We start from the raw sequence: 15,061 nt of genomic DNA, 5'->3' as shown, positions 1-15,061 counted from the left end.
ACCCGAACCGCGGCGCGGGCCCTGAACAGACGGGCTGGGCCGCGTGTTGAGCCCTGCGTAAACCTGAACCGCGGCGCGGGCCCCAAACAGACGGGCCGGGCCGCGTGTTGAGCCCTGCGTAAACCCGAACCGCGGCGCGGGCCCCGAACAGACGGGCCGGGCCGCGTGTTGAGCCCTGCGTAAACCCGAACCGCGGCGCGGGCCCCGAACAGACGGGCCGGGCCGCGTGTTGAGCCCTGAGTAAACCCGAACCGCGGCGCGGGCCCCGAACAGACGGGCCGGGCCGCGTGTTGAGCCCTGCGTAAACCCGAACCGCGGCGCGGGCCCCGAACAGACGGGCTGGGCCGCGTGTTGAGCCCTGCGTAAACCCGAACCGCGGCGCGGGCCCCGAACAGACGGGCTGGGCCGCGTGTTGAGCCCTGAGTAAACCCGAACCGCGGCGCGGGCCCCGAACAGACGGGCCGGGCCGCGTGTTGAGCCCTGCGTAAACCCGAACCGCGGCGCGGGCCCCGAACAGACGGGCCGGGCCGCGTGTTGAGCCCTGCGTAAACCTGAACCGCGGCGCGGGCCATGAACAGACGGGCCGGGCCGCGTGTTGAGCCCTGCTTAAACCCGAACCGCGGAGCGGGCCCTGAACAGACGGGCTGGGCCGCGTGTTGAGCCCTGCGTAAACCTGAACCGCGGCGCGGGCCCCGAACAGACGGGCCGGGCCGCGTGTTGAGCCCTGCGTAAACCTGAACCGCGGCGCGGGCCCCGAACAGACGGGCCGGGCCGCGTGTTGAGCCCTGCGTAAACCTGAACCGCGGCGCGGGCCCCGAACAGACGGGCCGGGCCGCGTGTTGAGCCCTGCGTAAACCCGAACCGCGGCGCGGGCCCTGAACAGACGGGCCGGGCCGCGTGTTGAGCCCTGCGTAAACCCGAACCGCGGCGCGGGCCCCGAACAGACGGGCTGGGCCGCGTGTTGAGCCCTGCGTAAACCCGAACCGCGGCGCGGGCCCCGAACAGACGGGCTGGGCCGCGTGTTGAGCCCTGAGTAAACCTGAACCGCGGCGCGGGCCATGAACAGACGGGCCGGGCCGCGTGTTGAGCCCTGCGTAAACCCGAACCGCGGCGCGGGCCCCAAACAGACGGGCCGGGCCGCGTGTTGAGCCCTGCGTAAACCTGAACGGCGGCGCGGGCCCCGAACAGACGGGCCGGGCCGCGTGTTGAGCCCTGAGTAAACCCGAACCGCGGCGCGGGCCCCGAACAGACGGGCCGGGCCGCGTGTTGAGCCCTGAGTAAACCCGAACCGCGGCGCGGGCCCTGAACAGACGGGCTGGGCCGCGTGTTGAGCCCTGCGTAAACCTGAACCGCGGCGCGGGCCCCGAACAGACGGGCCGGGCCGCGTGTTGAGCCCTGCGTAAACCCGAACCGCGGCGCGGGCCCCGAACAGACGGGCCGGGCCGCGTGTTGAGCCCTGCGTAAACCCGAACCGCGGCGCGGGCCCCGAACAGACGGGCCGGGCCGCGTGTTGAGCCCTGAGTAAACCCGAACCGCGGCGCGGGCCCCGAACAGACGGGCCGGGCCGCGTGTTGAGCCCTGCGTAAACCCGAACCACGGCGCGGGCCCCGAACAGACGGGCTGGGCCGCGTGTTGAGCCCTGCGTAAACCCGAACCGCGGCGCGGGCCCCGAACAGACGGGCTGGGCCGCGTGTTGAGCCCTGAGTAAACCCGAACCGCGGCGCGGGCCCCGAACAGACGGGCCGGGCCGCGTGTTGAGCCCTGCGTAAACCCGAACCGCGGCGCGGGCCCCGAACAGACGGGCCGGGCCGCGTGTTGAGCCCTGCGTAAACCTGAACCGCGGCGCGGGCCCCGAACAGACGGGCCGGGCCGCGTGTTGAGCCCTGCGTAAACCTGAACCGCGGCGCGGGCCATGAACAGACGGGCCGGGCCGCGTGTTGAGCCCTGCGTAAACCCGAACCGCGGCGCGGGCCCCGAACAGACGGGCGGGGCCGCGTGTTGAGCCCTGCGTAAACCCGAACCGCGGCGCGGGCCCCGAACAGACGGGCTGGGCCGCGTGTTGAGCCCTGAGTAAACCTGAACCGCGGCGCGGGCCCCGAACAGACGGGCCGGGCCGCGTGTTGAGCCCTGCGTAAACCCGAACCGCGGCGCGGGCCCTGAACAGACGGGCCGGGCCGCGTGTTGAGCCCTGCGTAAACCCGAACCGCGGCGCGGGCCCCGAACAGACGGGCTGGGCCGCGTGTTGAGCCCTGCGTAAACCCGAACCGCGGCGCGGGCCCCGAACAGACGGGCCGGGCCGCGTGTTGAGCCCTGCGTAAACCCGAACCGCGGCGCGGGCCCTGAACAGACGGGCTGGGCCGCGTGTTGAGCCCTGCGTAAACCCGAACCGCGGAGCGGGCCTGGAACAGACGGGCTGGGCCGCGTGTTGAGCCCTGCGTAAACCCGAACCGCGGCGCGGGCCCCGAACAGACGGGCGGGGCCGCGTGTTGAGCCCTGCGTAAACCCGAACCGCGGCGCGGGCCCCGAACAGACGGGCCGGGCCGCGTGTTGAGCCCTGAGTAAACCCGAACCGCGGCGCGGGCCCCGAACAGACGGGCCGGGCCGCGTGTTGAGCCCTGCGTAAACCCGAACCGCGGCGCGGGCCCCGAACAGACGGGCCGGGCCGCGTGTTGAGCCCTGCGTAAACCCGAACCGCGGCGCGGGCCCCGAACAGACGGGCCGGGCCGCGTGTTGAGCCCTGCGTAAACCCGAACCGCGGCGCGGGCCCTGAACAGACGGGCCGGGCCGCGTGTTGAGCCCTGAGTAAACCCGAACCGCGGCGCGGGCCCCGAACAGACGGGCCGGGCCGCGTGTTGAGCCCTGCGTAAACCCGAACCGCGGCGCGGGCAGCGAACAGACGGGCCGGGCCGCGTGTTGAGCCCTGCGTAAACCCGAACCGCGGCGCGGGCCCCGAACAGACGGGCCGGGCCGCGTGTTGAGCCCTGCGTAAACCCGAACCGCGGCGCGGGCCCCGAACAGACGGGCCGGGCCGCGTGTTGAGCCCTGAGTAAACCTGAACCGCGGAGCGGGCCTGGAACAGACGGGCGGGGCCGCGTGTTGAGCCCTGAGTAAACCTGAACCGCGGCGCGGGCCCCGAACAGACGGGCTGGGCCGCGTGTTGAGCCCTGCGTAAACCCGAACCGCGGCGCGGGCCCCGAACAGACGGGCCGGGCCGCGTGTTGAGCCCTGAGTAAACCTGAACCGCGGAGCGGGCCTGGAACAGACGGGCTGGGCCGCGTGTTGAGCCCTGCGTAAACCCGAACCGCGGCGCGGGCCCCGAACAGACGGGCGGGGCCGCGTGTTGAGCCCTGAGTAAACCTGAACCGCGGAGCGGGCCTGGAACAGACGGGCGGGGCCGCGTGTTGAGCCCTGCGTAAACCTGAACCGCGGCGCGGGCCCCGAACAGACGGGCCGGGCCGCGTGTTGAGCCCTGCGTAAACCCGAACCGCGGCGCGGGCCCCGAACAGACGGGCCGGGCCGCGTGTTGAGCCCTGCGTAAACCCGAACCGCGGCGCGGGCCCCGAACAGACGGGCCGGGCCGCGTGTTGAGCCCTGAGTAAACCTGAACCGCGGAGCGGGCCTGGAACAGACGGGCTGGGCCGCGTGTTGAGCCCTGCGTAAACCCGAACCGCGGCGCGGGCCCCGAACAGACGGGCGGGGCCGCGTGTTGAGCCCTGAGTAAACCTGAACCGCGGAGCGGGCCTGGAACAGACGGGCGGGGCCGCGTGTTGAGCCCTGCGTAAACCTGAACCGCGGCGCGGGCCCCGAACAGACGGGCTGGGCCGCGTGTTGAGCCCTGCGTAAACCCGAACCGCGGCGCGGGCCCCGAACAGACGGGCCGGGCCGCGTGTTGAGCCCTGAGTAAACCCGAACCGCGGCGCGGGCCCCGAACAGACGGGCTGGGCCGCGTGTTGAGCCCTGCGTAAACCCGAACCGCGGCGCGGGCCCCGAACAGACGGGCCGGGCCGTGTGTTGAGCCCTGCGTAAACCTGAACCGCGGCGCGGGCCCCGAACAGACGGGCGGGGCCGCGTGTTGAGCCCTGCGTAAACCCGAACCGCGGCGCGGGCCCCGAACAGACGGGCCGGGCCGCGTGTTGAGCCCTGCGTAAACCCGAACCGCGGCGCGGGCCATGAACAGACGGGCGGGGCCGCGTGTTGAGCCCTGAGTAAACCCGAACCGCGGCGCGGGCCCTGAACAGACGGGCTGGGCCGCGTGTTGAGCCCTGCGTAAACCTGAACCGCGGCGCGGGCCCCGAACAGACGGGCTGGGCCGCGTGTTGAGCCCTGCGTAAACCCGAACCGCGGCGCGGGCCATGAACAGACGGGCGGGGCCGCGTGTTGAGCCCTGAGTAAACCCGAACCGCGGCGCGGGCCCCGAACAGACGGGCTGGGCCGCGTGTTGAGCCCTGCGTAAACCCGAACCGCGGCGCGGGCCCCGAACAGACGGGCTGGGCCGCGTGTTGAGCCCTGAGTAAACCCGAACCGCGGCGCGGGCCCTGAACAGACGGGCTGGGCCGCGTGTTGAGCCCTGCGTAAACCTGAACCGCGGCGCGGGCCCCGAACAGACGGGCTGGGCCGCGTGTTGAGCCCTGCGTAAACCCGAACCGCGGCGCGGGCCCTGAACAGACGGGCTGGGCCGCGTGTTGAGCCCTGCGTAAACCCGAACCGCGGAGCGGGCCCCGAACAGACGGGCTGGGCCGCGTGTTGAGCCCTGGGTTAAGTCGCAGCCCTCCTCCCTGTGCAGTCAGGGTTCTTGCCCTGCCCGTCTCCCACCTCGGCTGGGCGTCTGCTGCCCCCGTGCTGCCCGGCACAGCTGGCCCTAAACTCTCCTCCCTTAGATCCTGAAACAAAACAACACGAGGCTGGAGAACCGGACTCAGCTCGTCACCATGTGCCACATGGGCCCCAAAGTCTTCATCAATTGTGCCGGTTTCATCAAAATCGACACGGCGTCGCTGGGGGACAGGTGGGTGCCCGGGAGGGTTTTCCTTCTGCGGAGACGGGCCCCCAGGCGGCAGCCCAGCCCTGAGCGTCCGTGGGGGCTGGGGGGAGTGGAACGAGCCTGTTCCGTTGCGTAGAGGGGCCCGGGCTGGCGCCAGCGTCTAGCTGCGGGGCCCGTGCTGTGCTCAGCCGGTGCTCTCTGGGCTGCTGCTCTCCTGGTACCCGCTGGGCTTGGGGCCAACAGGGCAGGCCGGGGAATGCTGCAGCCTCGCTCCTCTCCCTGCGAGGCCTGGGCCGCCCAAGCACGGGGCCACGGTGGGGCGCACGGCCCAGGAGCGTGACTGGGGGGCTCTGGGACTGAGCGAGGTTCAGACCCCTCAGCCGCCGCCGGGGGCGGTTCACAATGCAGCGCTTGGGCCGCCTGCTGGGCCGGAGGCACGGTGGGCCCGGGGGCGTGCCTGGCTGATGGGACTCGGGTGAGACGGGACTGCTGCCGCCCTCCGCCCTGCCCTAGCCCGGCCTGGAAGGGGTTCGCAGGAATCGGCACCTTGGGATGTTCGCTTCCAGCCACGTACACACCTAACGGCGCCTGGGCTTACGGGTCAATCCAAGCGACGCCGCTTCCCACTGCCTCTGTATCAGAAGCAGCAGCGGGCAGAGGCGGGAGCCAGCTCCTCGCCCCTGCCCCCCGCGGCAGCGTTGCGGAGGCCAGGCGGGAGCCAGTGCTCTGGGGGGGCACCGGGTCCTGCCGAGCCGCCGTCCCCTCCGCCCCGGCGAGTGGGAGCCGGTACACCCGGGAAGCGGCGCTCCGCACGTGCCGGCTCCAGAGAGCTGCCCGCCTCCCCAGCTCTGCTGCCGCTGTCGGAGGCGGGAGCAGGGAGGGTGCCAGTGCAGCCTCTGAGCGCGGGGAGCCCGGCTCCCCCAGACGGGCTGCGGCCGCCCTGCCCGGTGCCAGAGGCAGCAGCGTGGAGCGGCAGGGGGCTCCCCGGGAGTGGGGCTGGGAGCGCCCTGGCAGCCTTTTAGTGGCTGTGGAGCTGCTAAACACTGACGAGCCGCCCGCAGCGCCCGGTTCCATGGCCTGTTCGAACCCCTCCAGCACTGACTCCTACATCGAGGTGCTGGACGGGTCCAGGGTCCACCCTGAGACCTACGAGTGGGCCAGGAAGATGGCGGTGGACGCCCTGGAGTACGACGAGTCGGCGGAGGATGCCAACCCCGCCGGCGCGCTGGAGGAGATCCTGGAGAACCCCGAGCGGCTGAAGGACCTGGACCTGGACGCCTTTGCAGAGGAGCTGGAGAGACAGGTCTGTGCGGGGCAGGGGCGGGTAGCCCAGCCGGTTGCACCCGGCTCTCAGGACCCCGGTCAAGGAAGTTGCTGTCCCCGACCCAACGGCACGTGCTGGGGCGGGGGCGCGGGGGCTGGGGCTGGGGCAGGGGGGCTGGCCTCAAGGGGCCCCAGTGAGAGGTGCAGCTGCCTGCCTCCATGCTGTCCCCAGACGCAGCCGGCAGCAGGGTCCCAGCCCATGGAGTGGGGGCTAGCTCGGGGCAGGGCAGCCGCGCAGAGCCCTGTGCTCCGGCCTGCTGTGCCGTCTGCGGGGCCTGGGCAGCCAGGGAGCAGCCTCAGCCCCCCAGTGGGCCCAGCGCTGCAGAGCCGTGCTGGCGCGCCCGTCACAGGGACCCCGTGGCGCTCGCGTGGCCTCTCCCGCCCGGGTCACGCAGAACCGTGCGTTGTGCGGCCAGGGCTACGGCGACAAGCACATCACCCTCTACGACATCCGCGCCGAGCTGAGCTGCCGCTACAAGGACCTGCGCACCCCCTACCGCTCTCCTAACACCGAGGAGGCCTTCAACATGCTGACCAAAGAAACCCCCGAGACCTTCTACATAGGTACGGCCCTCGGGGGGGGCTGGGGGCCTGGCCGGGGTGGGGAACTCTGGCTTTTCTGCTGGCCACGCGGCCGTGGGGAGCCCCTAGAGCCTGCTTGGCGTCCCATTCCGGGCACTGCCCCTCTCCTGCCTGTGCCTGTCGCGCTCCCCGGCTCTTGGTCCCAGCCCTGCTGTTCCTCTCCCCAGGGAAAATGATCACCTGCAACGTGACGGGGATCGCCCACCGCCGGCCCCAGGGCGAGAGCTACGACCAGGCCATCCGGAACGACGAGACCGGCCTCTGGCAGTGTCCCTTCTGCCAGCAGGACAACTTCCCGGAGCTCAGCGAGGTAGGGCCTGTCCGCCTGGCCCCCGGCCTGCCCCCCGGCGCCTTCTGGGGCGGGTGGCCCCCTTCGGAGAGGAGTCGGGTTCAGGGCTGGGCTTGTGTCTCCCGTGCAGGCGGCACAGAGCACATGGGCCCCACCCCCTCCTGTGGCCGGAGGTGCCTCTTCCGGCAGCCCAGTGAGGTGCTGGGCGAGGGGTGCCCAGCGTGTCTGACTAGGGCTGAACGGGAGGGGGCACTCTCCTGGGTGGGGTGGAGGAGGTAAGCTGGGCCCCCCTCGTGTCTCCGGTTAGAACCCGCCCGGTGCTGGTTTGGGTCTGTCTGAAGAGGGGAATTCCAGCGGGTCAGTTCTGCAGCCGTGGGCCTGGCCTCGCAGCGTGGAGGGTGCGGGCGTGGCAGGCCCCGCTGTCTCGGGTTTGACAGCACCCTGCGCGCCGGCCCCGAGGGCCTGGACCCTGCACCCCTGCAGTGCCCCCACGGGTGTCCGGCGGCCTCACGCCTCTGCCCCTCAAGGTCCCCGAGCTGCTGCGGGTTCTCCAGTGGGCGGCGAGGGCCGGAGTGGCGCAGAACATCCTCTCCTGCCCTGGCACGCCCAGGCCCTGCGGGAAGGGGGCTGGGGCCTTGAACTCTGGGCCTTGGTGCTGCCTTCAGGGCCGGTTTCCACACCTGCCTTGTTGCCTTGCTTCCCGAAGGTTTGGAATCACTTCGACAGCGGCTCCTGCCCTGGCCAGGCTATCGGGGTGAAGACGCGGCTGGACAACGGCGTCACCGGCTTTATCCCCACCAAGTTCCTCAGCGACAAGGTGGTGAAGCGGCCGGAGGAGCGGGTGAAGGTAGGAGAGCGGAGCCCCTCTCCCCCCGCAGGATGGAGCACGGCCGGGGCTGACCTGTGTCCCCAGCGTTCGGCCGGCTGGAGGAGTGGGGCCGGGGGCCGTGTCTCCTAGCACAGGCCGCTCCACGGGCGGGGGCCCTGCCGAGGGGGTGACCATCAGCTGAAGGACTCTCCCAGCCACTCCTTGTAGGGGGCACTGCTGGAGCCCGGTTGCATGGCCCCTCGAAGCGGCACGACCGGGACTTCGGACGTGCTCAGGCCTGCTCCCCGAGCCGCATGGAAGGGCCCTTTGGACAGGCCTGACCCCGCACCCCTCCCTCCCCGCGCCGCCCACAGGCTACGGGAGCCCCCGTGCGCGGAGCGTGAGATGGTCACCGGTCGCTAGTCTCTTCCGGCCGGCGGGGGGATCGCTGCTGTCGGGGCTGGGTCCCTGGAACGGCTGGGGTAGGGCAGCCCCTGCCCGCTGACCCGGCCTGCCCCTCCCCGCAGGTGGGCATGACGGTTCACTGCCGCATCATGAAGATCGACATCGAGAAGTTCAGCGCGGACCTGACCTGCCGCACCTCGGACCTGATGGACAAAAACAACGAGTGGAAGCTGCCCAAGGACACGTACTACGACTTCGACGCCGAGGCGGCCGACCACAAGCAGGAGGAGGACTACAAGCGGAAGCAGCAGCGCACGAGTGCGTGTCCCCTCCCGGGGTCCGGGGCCTCGCAGTCTGCCCCAGGGAAGAGGGGCTGGCCTCCCGGGAACGCCAACCGCCCCTCGCGCCCCGCGGCCTGCCGGGAACGCCAATCGCCCCTCGCGCCCCGCGGCCTGCCGGGAACGCCAATCGCCCCTCGCGCCCTGCGGCCTGCCGGGAACGCCAATCGCCCCTCGCGCCCCGCGGCCTCCCGGGAACGCCAACCGCCCCTCGCGCCCCGCGGCCTGCCGGGAACGCCAGCCGCCCCTCGCGCCCCGCGGCCTCCCGGGAACACCAGCCGCCCCTCGCGCCCCACGGCCTCCCGGGAACGCCAACCGCCCCACGGCCTCCCGGGAACGCCAACCGCCCCTCGTGCCCCGCGGCCTCCCGGGAACGCCAATCGCCCCTCGCGCCCCGCGGCCTGCCGGGAACGCCAGCCGCCCCTCGTGCCCCGCGGCCTCCCGGGAACGCCAATCGCGCCCCGCAGCCTCCCGGGAACGCCAACCGCCCCGCGGCCTCCCAGGAACGCCAACCGCCCCTCGCGCCCCGCGGCCTCCCGGGAACGCCAGCCGCCCCACGGCCTCCCGGGAACGCCAGCCGCCCCTCGTGCCCCGCAGCCTGCCGGGAACACCAGCCGCCCCGCGCGCCCCACGGCCTGCTGGGAATGCTAACCGCCTCTTGTGCCCCACAGCTTACATCAAGCGGGTGATCGCCCACCCCTCCTTCCATAACATCAGCTTCAAGCAAGCGGAGAAGATGATGGAGACCATGGACCAAGGGGACGTGATCATCCGGCCCAGCAGCAAGGGGGAGAACCACCTGACTGTCACCTGGAAGGTGAGCGATGGGATTTACCAGCACGTGGACGTCCGAGAGGAGGGCAAGGAGAACGCCTTCAGCCTGGGCTCCACCCTCTGGATCAACACGGAGGTGAGAGCCGCGGGGCGCGCGACGGGGCAGGGGCCTGGCACTGCCGGGGGGGCGGCCACAGGACCCAGCGGGCGGGGTTCGGAGCCAGAGGGGCGCTGGCCTGACGCCGGCCTGGCCTGACGTAGGGCCTGCCACGGCTGCCTGTGCGGCCGGCCGGGCCCTGGTGCGACGGCGCGTCGGGGGCCCCCCACCCTGCACCCCCGTCCGCAGCCAGACGGGACCCCGCCGGCCAGTGGAGGAGACAGCGCAGCGTGGCCTCGACACTGCCACCGGAGCCAGGGCAGAGCCTTAGACCTCCTGGACCCCTCTGGCCTGGGCTGTGTCTGCCTCCATCCTCCTCCACCCAGCCCAGGTATCAGGCGGCTGGGCCATGCCTAGGGCCCTCAGGGACCATCCCCCCTCCTTCCGCTGGGCAGCCGGTAGGGTCACCCCCAGCCCACACAGCAAGCAGACAGCCCAGCAGAGGGGAGCCAGGGCCGCAAGCGTGGACAGCCCCCCGCTACGTCACACCTGGGGCCCCTGTTCCCTCCGGGGCTGGCGGGCAGGTTGGGGGCAGCGTCCGGCTCTCCCGGCCTGAGCCAATGCCCAGAAGCCTCCCGCAGCCCTCAGGAACCTGCCTTGCGCAGCGAGACGCCCCCAGCCCTTGGCATGCCAGCGCCCGGGGACACGGGCTGGTCGACTGCGGGGGCGGGACGCCAGCGAGGGCTCCCCAGTGCGGGGGGGCCTGAGCCCCGGCCCGTGGCTCTGCCCCGTGGACAAGAATGCAGGAGATCCGCTAGCCGGGCCCTTCCCACGTCCAGTCCTGAGGGGCCCTTCCGGCCGAGCACGGTCCGCTGATCTCGGACGTGGGGCGGGGCTGGCAGGGGGGACTTGCCCTGGGGGCGGAGTCGGGAAGGAGATTTTCGTGGCCCGAGGTGAGATTTCCCGCGCCGCCCCTCGTGCCCGGCCCCGGGTGCGTTGCAGGCCCCACAGGGCGGTTCTTGGGGCCGCGCTTGCCCCCAGCTCCTTCGGCCTGCCGAGCGCTGGCCCCGTGTGAGCGCTCCCTGCCCCCGCGGTGCACGTCACCCCCGAGGGGCGGGGGGGCAGGGATGAGCAGCTCGGGGCCCGGCGCGATGCCCCTGCACACCCGCGGCTCCAGCAGGGCCGGGCAGGCCGGGAGAGGCACCTCTCCCTCGCTGCAGGGCTGGGCTCGGGGGGACGTCTCCCTGCCGCAGCCCTGAGCCCGTAGGCAAGCGGGGGGGAGGGGCTTGCTGAGCGTGACCGGCTCTGGGCGGCCCCTGGGAGACGCCTGCCCCTTGCTCACGCGGCTCGTCCTGCCCCACCAAGGAGTTCGAGGACCTGGACGAAATCGTGGCGCGCTACGTCCAGCCAATGGCGTCGTTCGCCAGGGACCTGCTGAGCCACAAGTACTACCAGGACTGCGGCGGCGGGGACCGGAAGGTGAGCGCCCGGGCTGGCGGCACGCGCCGGGGGAGGGGCCATGGCAGCGGCAGGAAGGCGTCGCTCCCTCTCCATCGCCCTGCGCTAGGGGAAGGCCTCAGCTGAGCTGTGCGTGCCCTGGGCCCAGCATGACGGGCTCCCCTCGCCCGCTGCTGGGGGCTCCTTGTCTGGAGCACGAGCGGGTCCACTGGGCCTCCCTGAGCGGCTGCAGCTCCGGGCTCCGCGCCAGGCGGGGGATTGGGACCCGGGGCTGGACGCTGCGGTGGAGCCGGCTGCCTGCGCCTGCTGCCTCCTGGGGCATCTGCCTGCGCCTGCGCCCCTCGCGCTGCCCCAGGCTGGAGCACTGGCCGGTCTCTCCCCTCTCCCCAGAAACTGGAAGAGCTTCTAGTCAAGACCAAGAAGGAGAAACCCACCTTCATCCCTTACTTCATCTGTGCCTGCAAGGAGCTGCCTGGCAAGTTCCTGCTGGGCTACCAGCCTCGCGGCAAGCCCAGGTCAGTGCGGGAGCTCGGGGCTGGCCGGGGCTCACGGGGCAGGCCGGCAGCTGTGAGCTGTGTCCGCCCCTCGCAGGGAGATCTGCAGGCCCTAGGCGCTGGCATTGCCGCAGGAGCGGCCGAGTGCCGTGGGGCTGGTCGCAGCCCCTTCCTGTCCCAGGCAGCCATTGAGTCGGGTCTGGGCCCCGGCTGCGATCACCCTTCTCCCCTTCCTGGCCTGGCAGGATCGAGTACGTGACCGTGACGCCCGAGGGATTCCGCTACCGGGGACAGATCTTCCCGACCGTCAACGGGCTCTTCCGGTGGTTTAAGGATCATTATCAGGACCCGGTGCCAGGTGACCCCCCGTCCTGCTCGGCGGGGGCAGGTGGGGGTGGGGTCGCGCCTCGGGCAGCAGTTAGCGGGACGTGGGCGCTCGCTACGCGCCTGCTCCCAGCGCCAGAGCCGCGGGGCTCCCTGGCCGCCTCTAATCCCAGAAAATGTCGCTTCCCGCTGGGCCCCTGCCGAGGGGTCGCTCCGCCCCTCCCGAATCCAGAGCCTGCCCCCCGGGTGTGTTGAGCTCTGGACTCGGCGCCGGAGTGGGACCGTCCCCCTGCCGCCTGCTGTCTGTTGGCGCGGCTCTCGCCCGTGGCATGGCCGGCGCCGCAGGGCTCGGCTGGCAGCGCCCATGCCTGGCCTGGCCGGTCCCAGTCGGGTTCCCATGTGGCTCGGGGCACCCGTCCGTTGGCGTTCAGAGCAGGGTGCCTGCGGGCAGCGTCCAGAGTCGATCCAAGCCCTGAGCTCTGATTGCATCCGCAGGCTGCCCGGGGGCTGGGCCTGGCCTTGCAGTCTCCCCTGTCCCCGGCAGCAGACGCTCCTTGCTCCAGTCGCTGCGTCAGCGGCTGCCCGCCCCTTAGCCGGGTGGGATCTGTTCAACCCCAGGCAGTAGCGGGCGCCCAGAGTGAATTAACCCCCCTTGTTCCACAAGGTATCACCCCGAGCAGCAGCAGCAGGACCCGGACCCCAGCCTCCATCAACGCGACGCCTGCTAACATTAACCTGGCGGGTGAGTGCCGGCCCCTCCCTGGCGCCCGCGCCGGCCCCGTCCCGCCGGAGGCTCGCTGGGCGTCACGGGCACAACTCGGCTCTTGCAGATCTGACGCGCGCCGTCAACGCGCTGCCGCAGAACATGACGTCGCAGATGTTCAGCGCCATCGCGGCGGTGACGGGGCAGGGGCAGAACCCCAACGCCACGCCCGCCCAGTGGGCATCCAGCCAGTACGGCTACGGGGGCAGCGGCGGGGGCAGCAGCGCCTACCACGTAAGTGGCGGGCTCGCGGGGCGGGCGGGAAACGCAGCGCTGGCTCCCACGGGACGTGCCCTGGGCTCACAGCTACCCAGGCAGCTTGCATCAGCTGGGGCGCGCGTGGGCAAGGGGCCAGCTCTGCCTGGCTGCGCGTGCAGCCCCCTGCGCACTGAGCACCTGGCCCGCTGTGTCCCTGCATGGTGGGGGCGGGGCTGGGCCCTGCTGTGTCCCTGCATGGTGGGGGCGGGGCTGGGCTGGGGGCGGGGCCCTGCTGTGTCCCTGCATGGTGGGGGCTGGGGGCGGGGCCCTGCTGTGTCCCTGCATGGTGGGGGCGGGACTGGGCTGGGGGCGGGGCCCTGCTGTGTCCCTGCATGGTGGGGGCGGGGCTGGGCCCTGCTGTGTCCCTGCATGGTGGGGGCGGGGCTGGGCCCTGCTGTGTCCCTGCATGGTGGGGGCGGGGCTGGGCCCTGCTGTGTCCCTGCATGGTGGGGGGCGGGGCCCTGCTGTGTCCCTGCATGGTGGGGGCTGGGGGCGGGGCCCTGCTGTGTCCCTGCATGGTCGGGGCGGGGCCTGGCTGTGTTCCTGCATGGTGGGGGCTGGGGGTGGGGCTCTGCTGTGTCCCTGCATGGTGGGGGCGGGGCTGGGCTGGGGGTTGGGGTTGCCTGGGGGCAGGCCTGGCTGTGTCCCTGCACGGTGGGGGTTGGGGCGGGGCCCTGCTGTGTCCCTGCATGGTGGGGGCTGGGGGCGGGGCCCTGCTGTGTCCCTGCATGGTGGGGGCGGGGCTGGGCTGGGGGTTGGGGTTGCCTGGGGGCGTGCCTGGCTGTGTCCCTGCACGGTGGGGGCGGGGCTGGGCTGGGGGCGGGGCCTGGCTGTGTTCCTGCATGGTGGGGGCTGGGGGTGGGGCCCTGCTGTGTCCCTGCATGGTGGGGGCTGTGGGCGGGGCTCTGCTGTGTCCCTGCATGGTGGGGGCTGTGGGCGGGGCTCTGCTGTGTCCCTGCATGGTGGGGGCGGGGCTGGGCTGGGGGTTGGGGTTGCCTGGGGGCGGGCCTGGCTGTGTCCCTGCACGGTGGGGGCGGGGCGGGGCTGGGCTGGGGGCGGGGCCTGGCTGTGTTCCTGCATGGTGGGGGCTGGGGGTGGGGCCCTGCTGTGTCCCTGCATGGTGGGGGCTGTGGGTGGGGCTCTGCTGTGTCCCTGCATGGTGGGGGCGGGGCTGGCCTGGGGGTTGGGGTTGCCTGGGGGCGTGCCTGGCTGTGTCCCTGCACGGTAGGGGTGGGGCTGGGCTGGGGGGTGGGGTTCCCTGGGGGTGGGGCCTGGCCTGGGGGTTGGGGTTCCCTGGGGGTGGGGCCTGGCCGTGTCCCTGCACGGTGGGGGCGGGGCTGGGCTGGGGGGTGGGGTTCCCTGGGGGTGGGGCCTGGCCTGGGGGTTGGGGTTCCCTGGGGGTGGGGCCTGGCCGTGTCCCTGCACGGTGGGGGCGGGGCTGGGCTGGGGGGTGGGGTTGCCTGGGGGCGGGCCTGGCTGTGTCCCTGCACGGTGGGGGCGGGGCTGGGCTGGGGGCGGGGCCTGGCTGTGTCCCTGCATGGTGGGGGCGCGGCTGGGCTGGGGGTTGGGGTTGCCTGGGGGCGGGCCTGGCTGTGTCCCTGCACGCTGGGGGCGGGGCTGGGCTTGGGGGGTGGGGTTGCCTGGGGGTGGGGCTGGGCTGGGGCCTGACCAGGGACCTGTGGCTGAGACCTGCCGCTCCCTATCGGCGCCCCAGGCTGCTGGCTGGGGTCTGTCCCCGGCGTCAGCATCTCTGTCCCCGGCAGGTCTTTACAACTCCCGCCCAGCAGCCCGTGGCCACCCCGCTGCTGACCCCCAGCTACTCCTACACCACCCCCAGCCAGCCCATCACGACCCCTCAGTACCACCAGCTCCAGGCCAGCAGCACTCCCCAGTCCACCCAGTCGCAGCCCTCGTCCAGCTCCAGGCCAAGGCAGCAGCCCAAGTGAGTAGCCGCAGGGGGTGGCCAGATGGGCTGGGGGAGGGGAGGATGAGCTGCATGGCTGCGGCACTGGGGCCCCTCTAACTGTTTCCAGCCCTGTGCGGAATACATTTTGTTCTGTGCACCGAGGCATGTGCGGCTGTGCACCACCAGTAGAAACACAGGTTGCCTGCTCGGCGGCACCTGAATCTCTCCTGGGCGACTGCCCAAGCGCCCGGCTCACGGGAG

The 15,061-nt window shown here is 72.4% G+C and overlaps 1 protein-coding gene across 1 annotated transcript in view; it reads left to right on the top strand.

Moving 5' to 3' along the window:
* Positions 1 to 15,061, top strand: part of SUPT6H (SPT6 homolog, histone chaperone and transcription elongation factor) — a 44,679-nt gene that overhangs the window by 28,491 nt on the left and 1,127 nt on the right. Inside the window, exons 24-36 of the mRNA XM_075904507.2 lie at positions 4,878 to 5,005; positions 6,077 to 6,284; positions 6,721 to 6,868; positions 7,054 to 7,196; positions 7,882 to 8,022; positions 8,511 to 8,706; positions 9,398 to 9,636; positions 10,963 to 11,076; positions 11,446 to 11,570; positions 11,795 to 11,907; positions 12,538 to 12,615; positions 12,704 to 12,870; positions 14,658 to 14,836. Of these exons, the coding sequence (XP_075760622.1) occupies positions 4,878 to 5,005; positions 6,077 to 6,284; positions 6,721 to 6,868; positions 7,054 to 7,196; positions 7,882 to 8,022; positions 8,511 to 8,706; positions 9,398 to 9,636; positions 10,963 to 11,076; positions 11,446 to 11,570; positions 11,795 to 11,907; positions 12,538 to 12,615; positions 12,704 to 12,870; positions 14,658 to 14,836 (1,979 nt within the window). The remainder of the gene's footprint in view (positions 1 to 4,877; positions 5,006 to 6,076; positions 6,285 to 6,720; positions 6,869 to 7,053; positions 7,197 to 7,881; positions 8,023 to 8,510; positions 8,707 to 9,397; positions 9,637 to 10,962; positions 11,077 to 11,445; positions 11,571 to 11,794; positions 11,908 to 12,537; positions 12,616 to 12,703; positions 12,871 to 14,657; positions 14,837 to 15,061) is intronic.

The sequence above is a fragment of the Pelodiscus sinensis genome, chromosome 21 (assembly GCF_052426305.1).
Source record: "Pelodiscus sinensis isolate ZL-2025 chromosome 21, ASM5242630v1, whole genome shotgun sequence".
In the NCBI taxonomy this organism is placed as follows: domain Eukaryota; kingdom Metazoa; phylum Chordata; order Testudines; family Trionychidae; genus Pelodiscus; species Pelodiscus sinensis.
The sequence above is the reverse complement of the archived record's forward strand: the minus strand, read 5'-3'. Positions and strand labels throughout refer to the sequence as shown.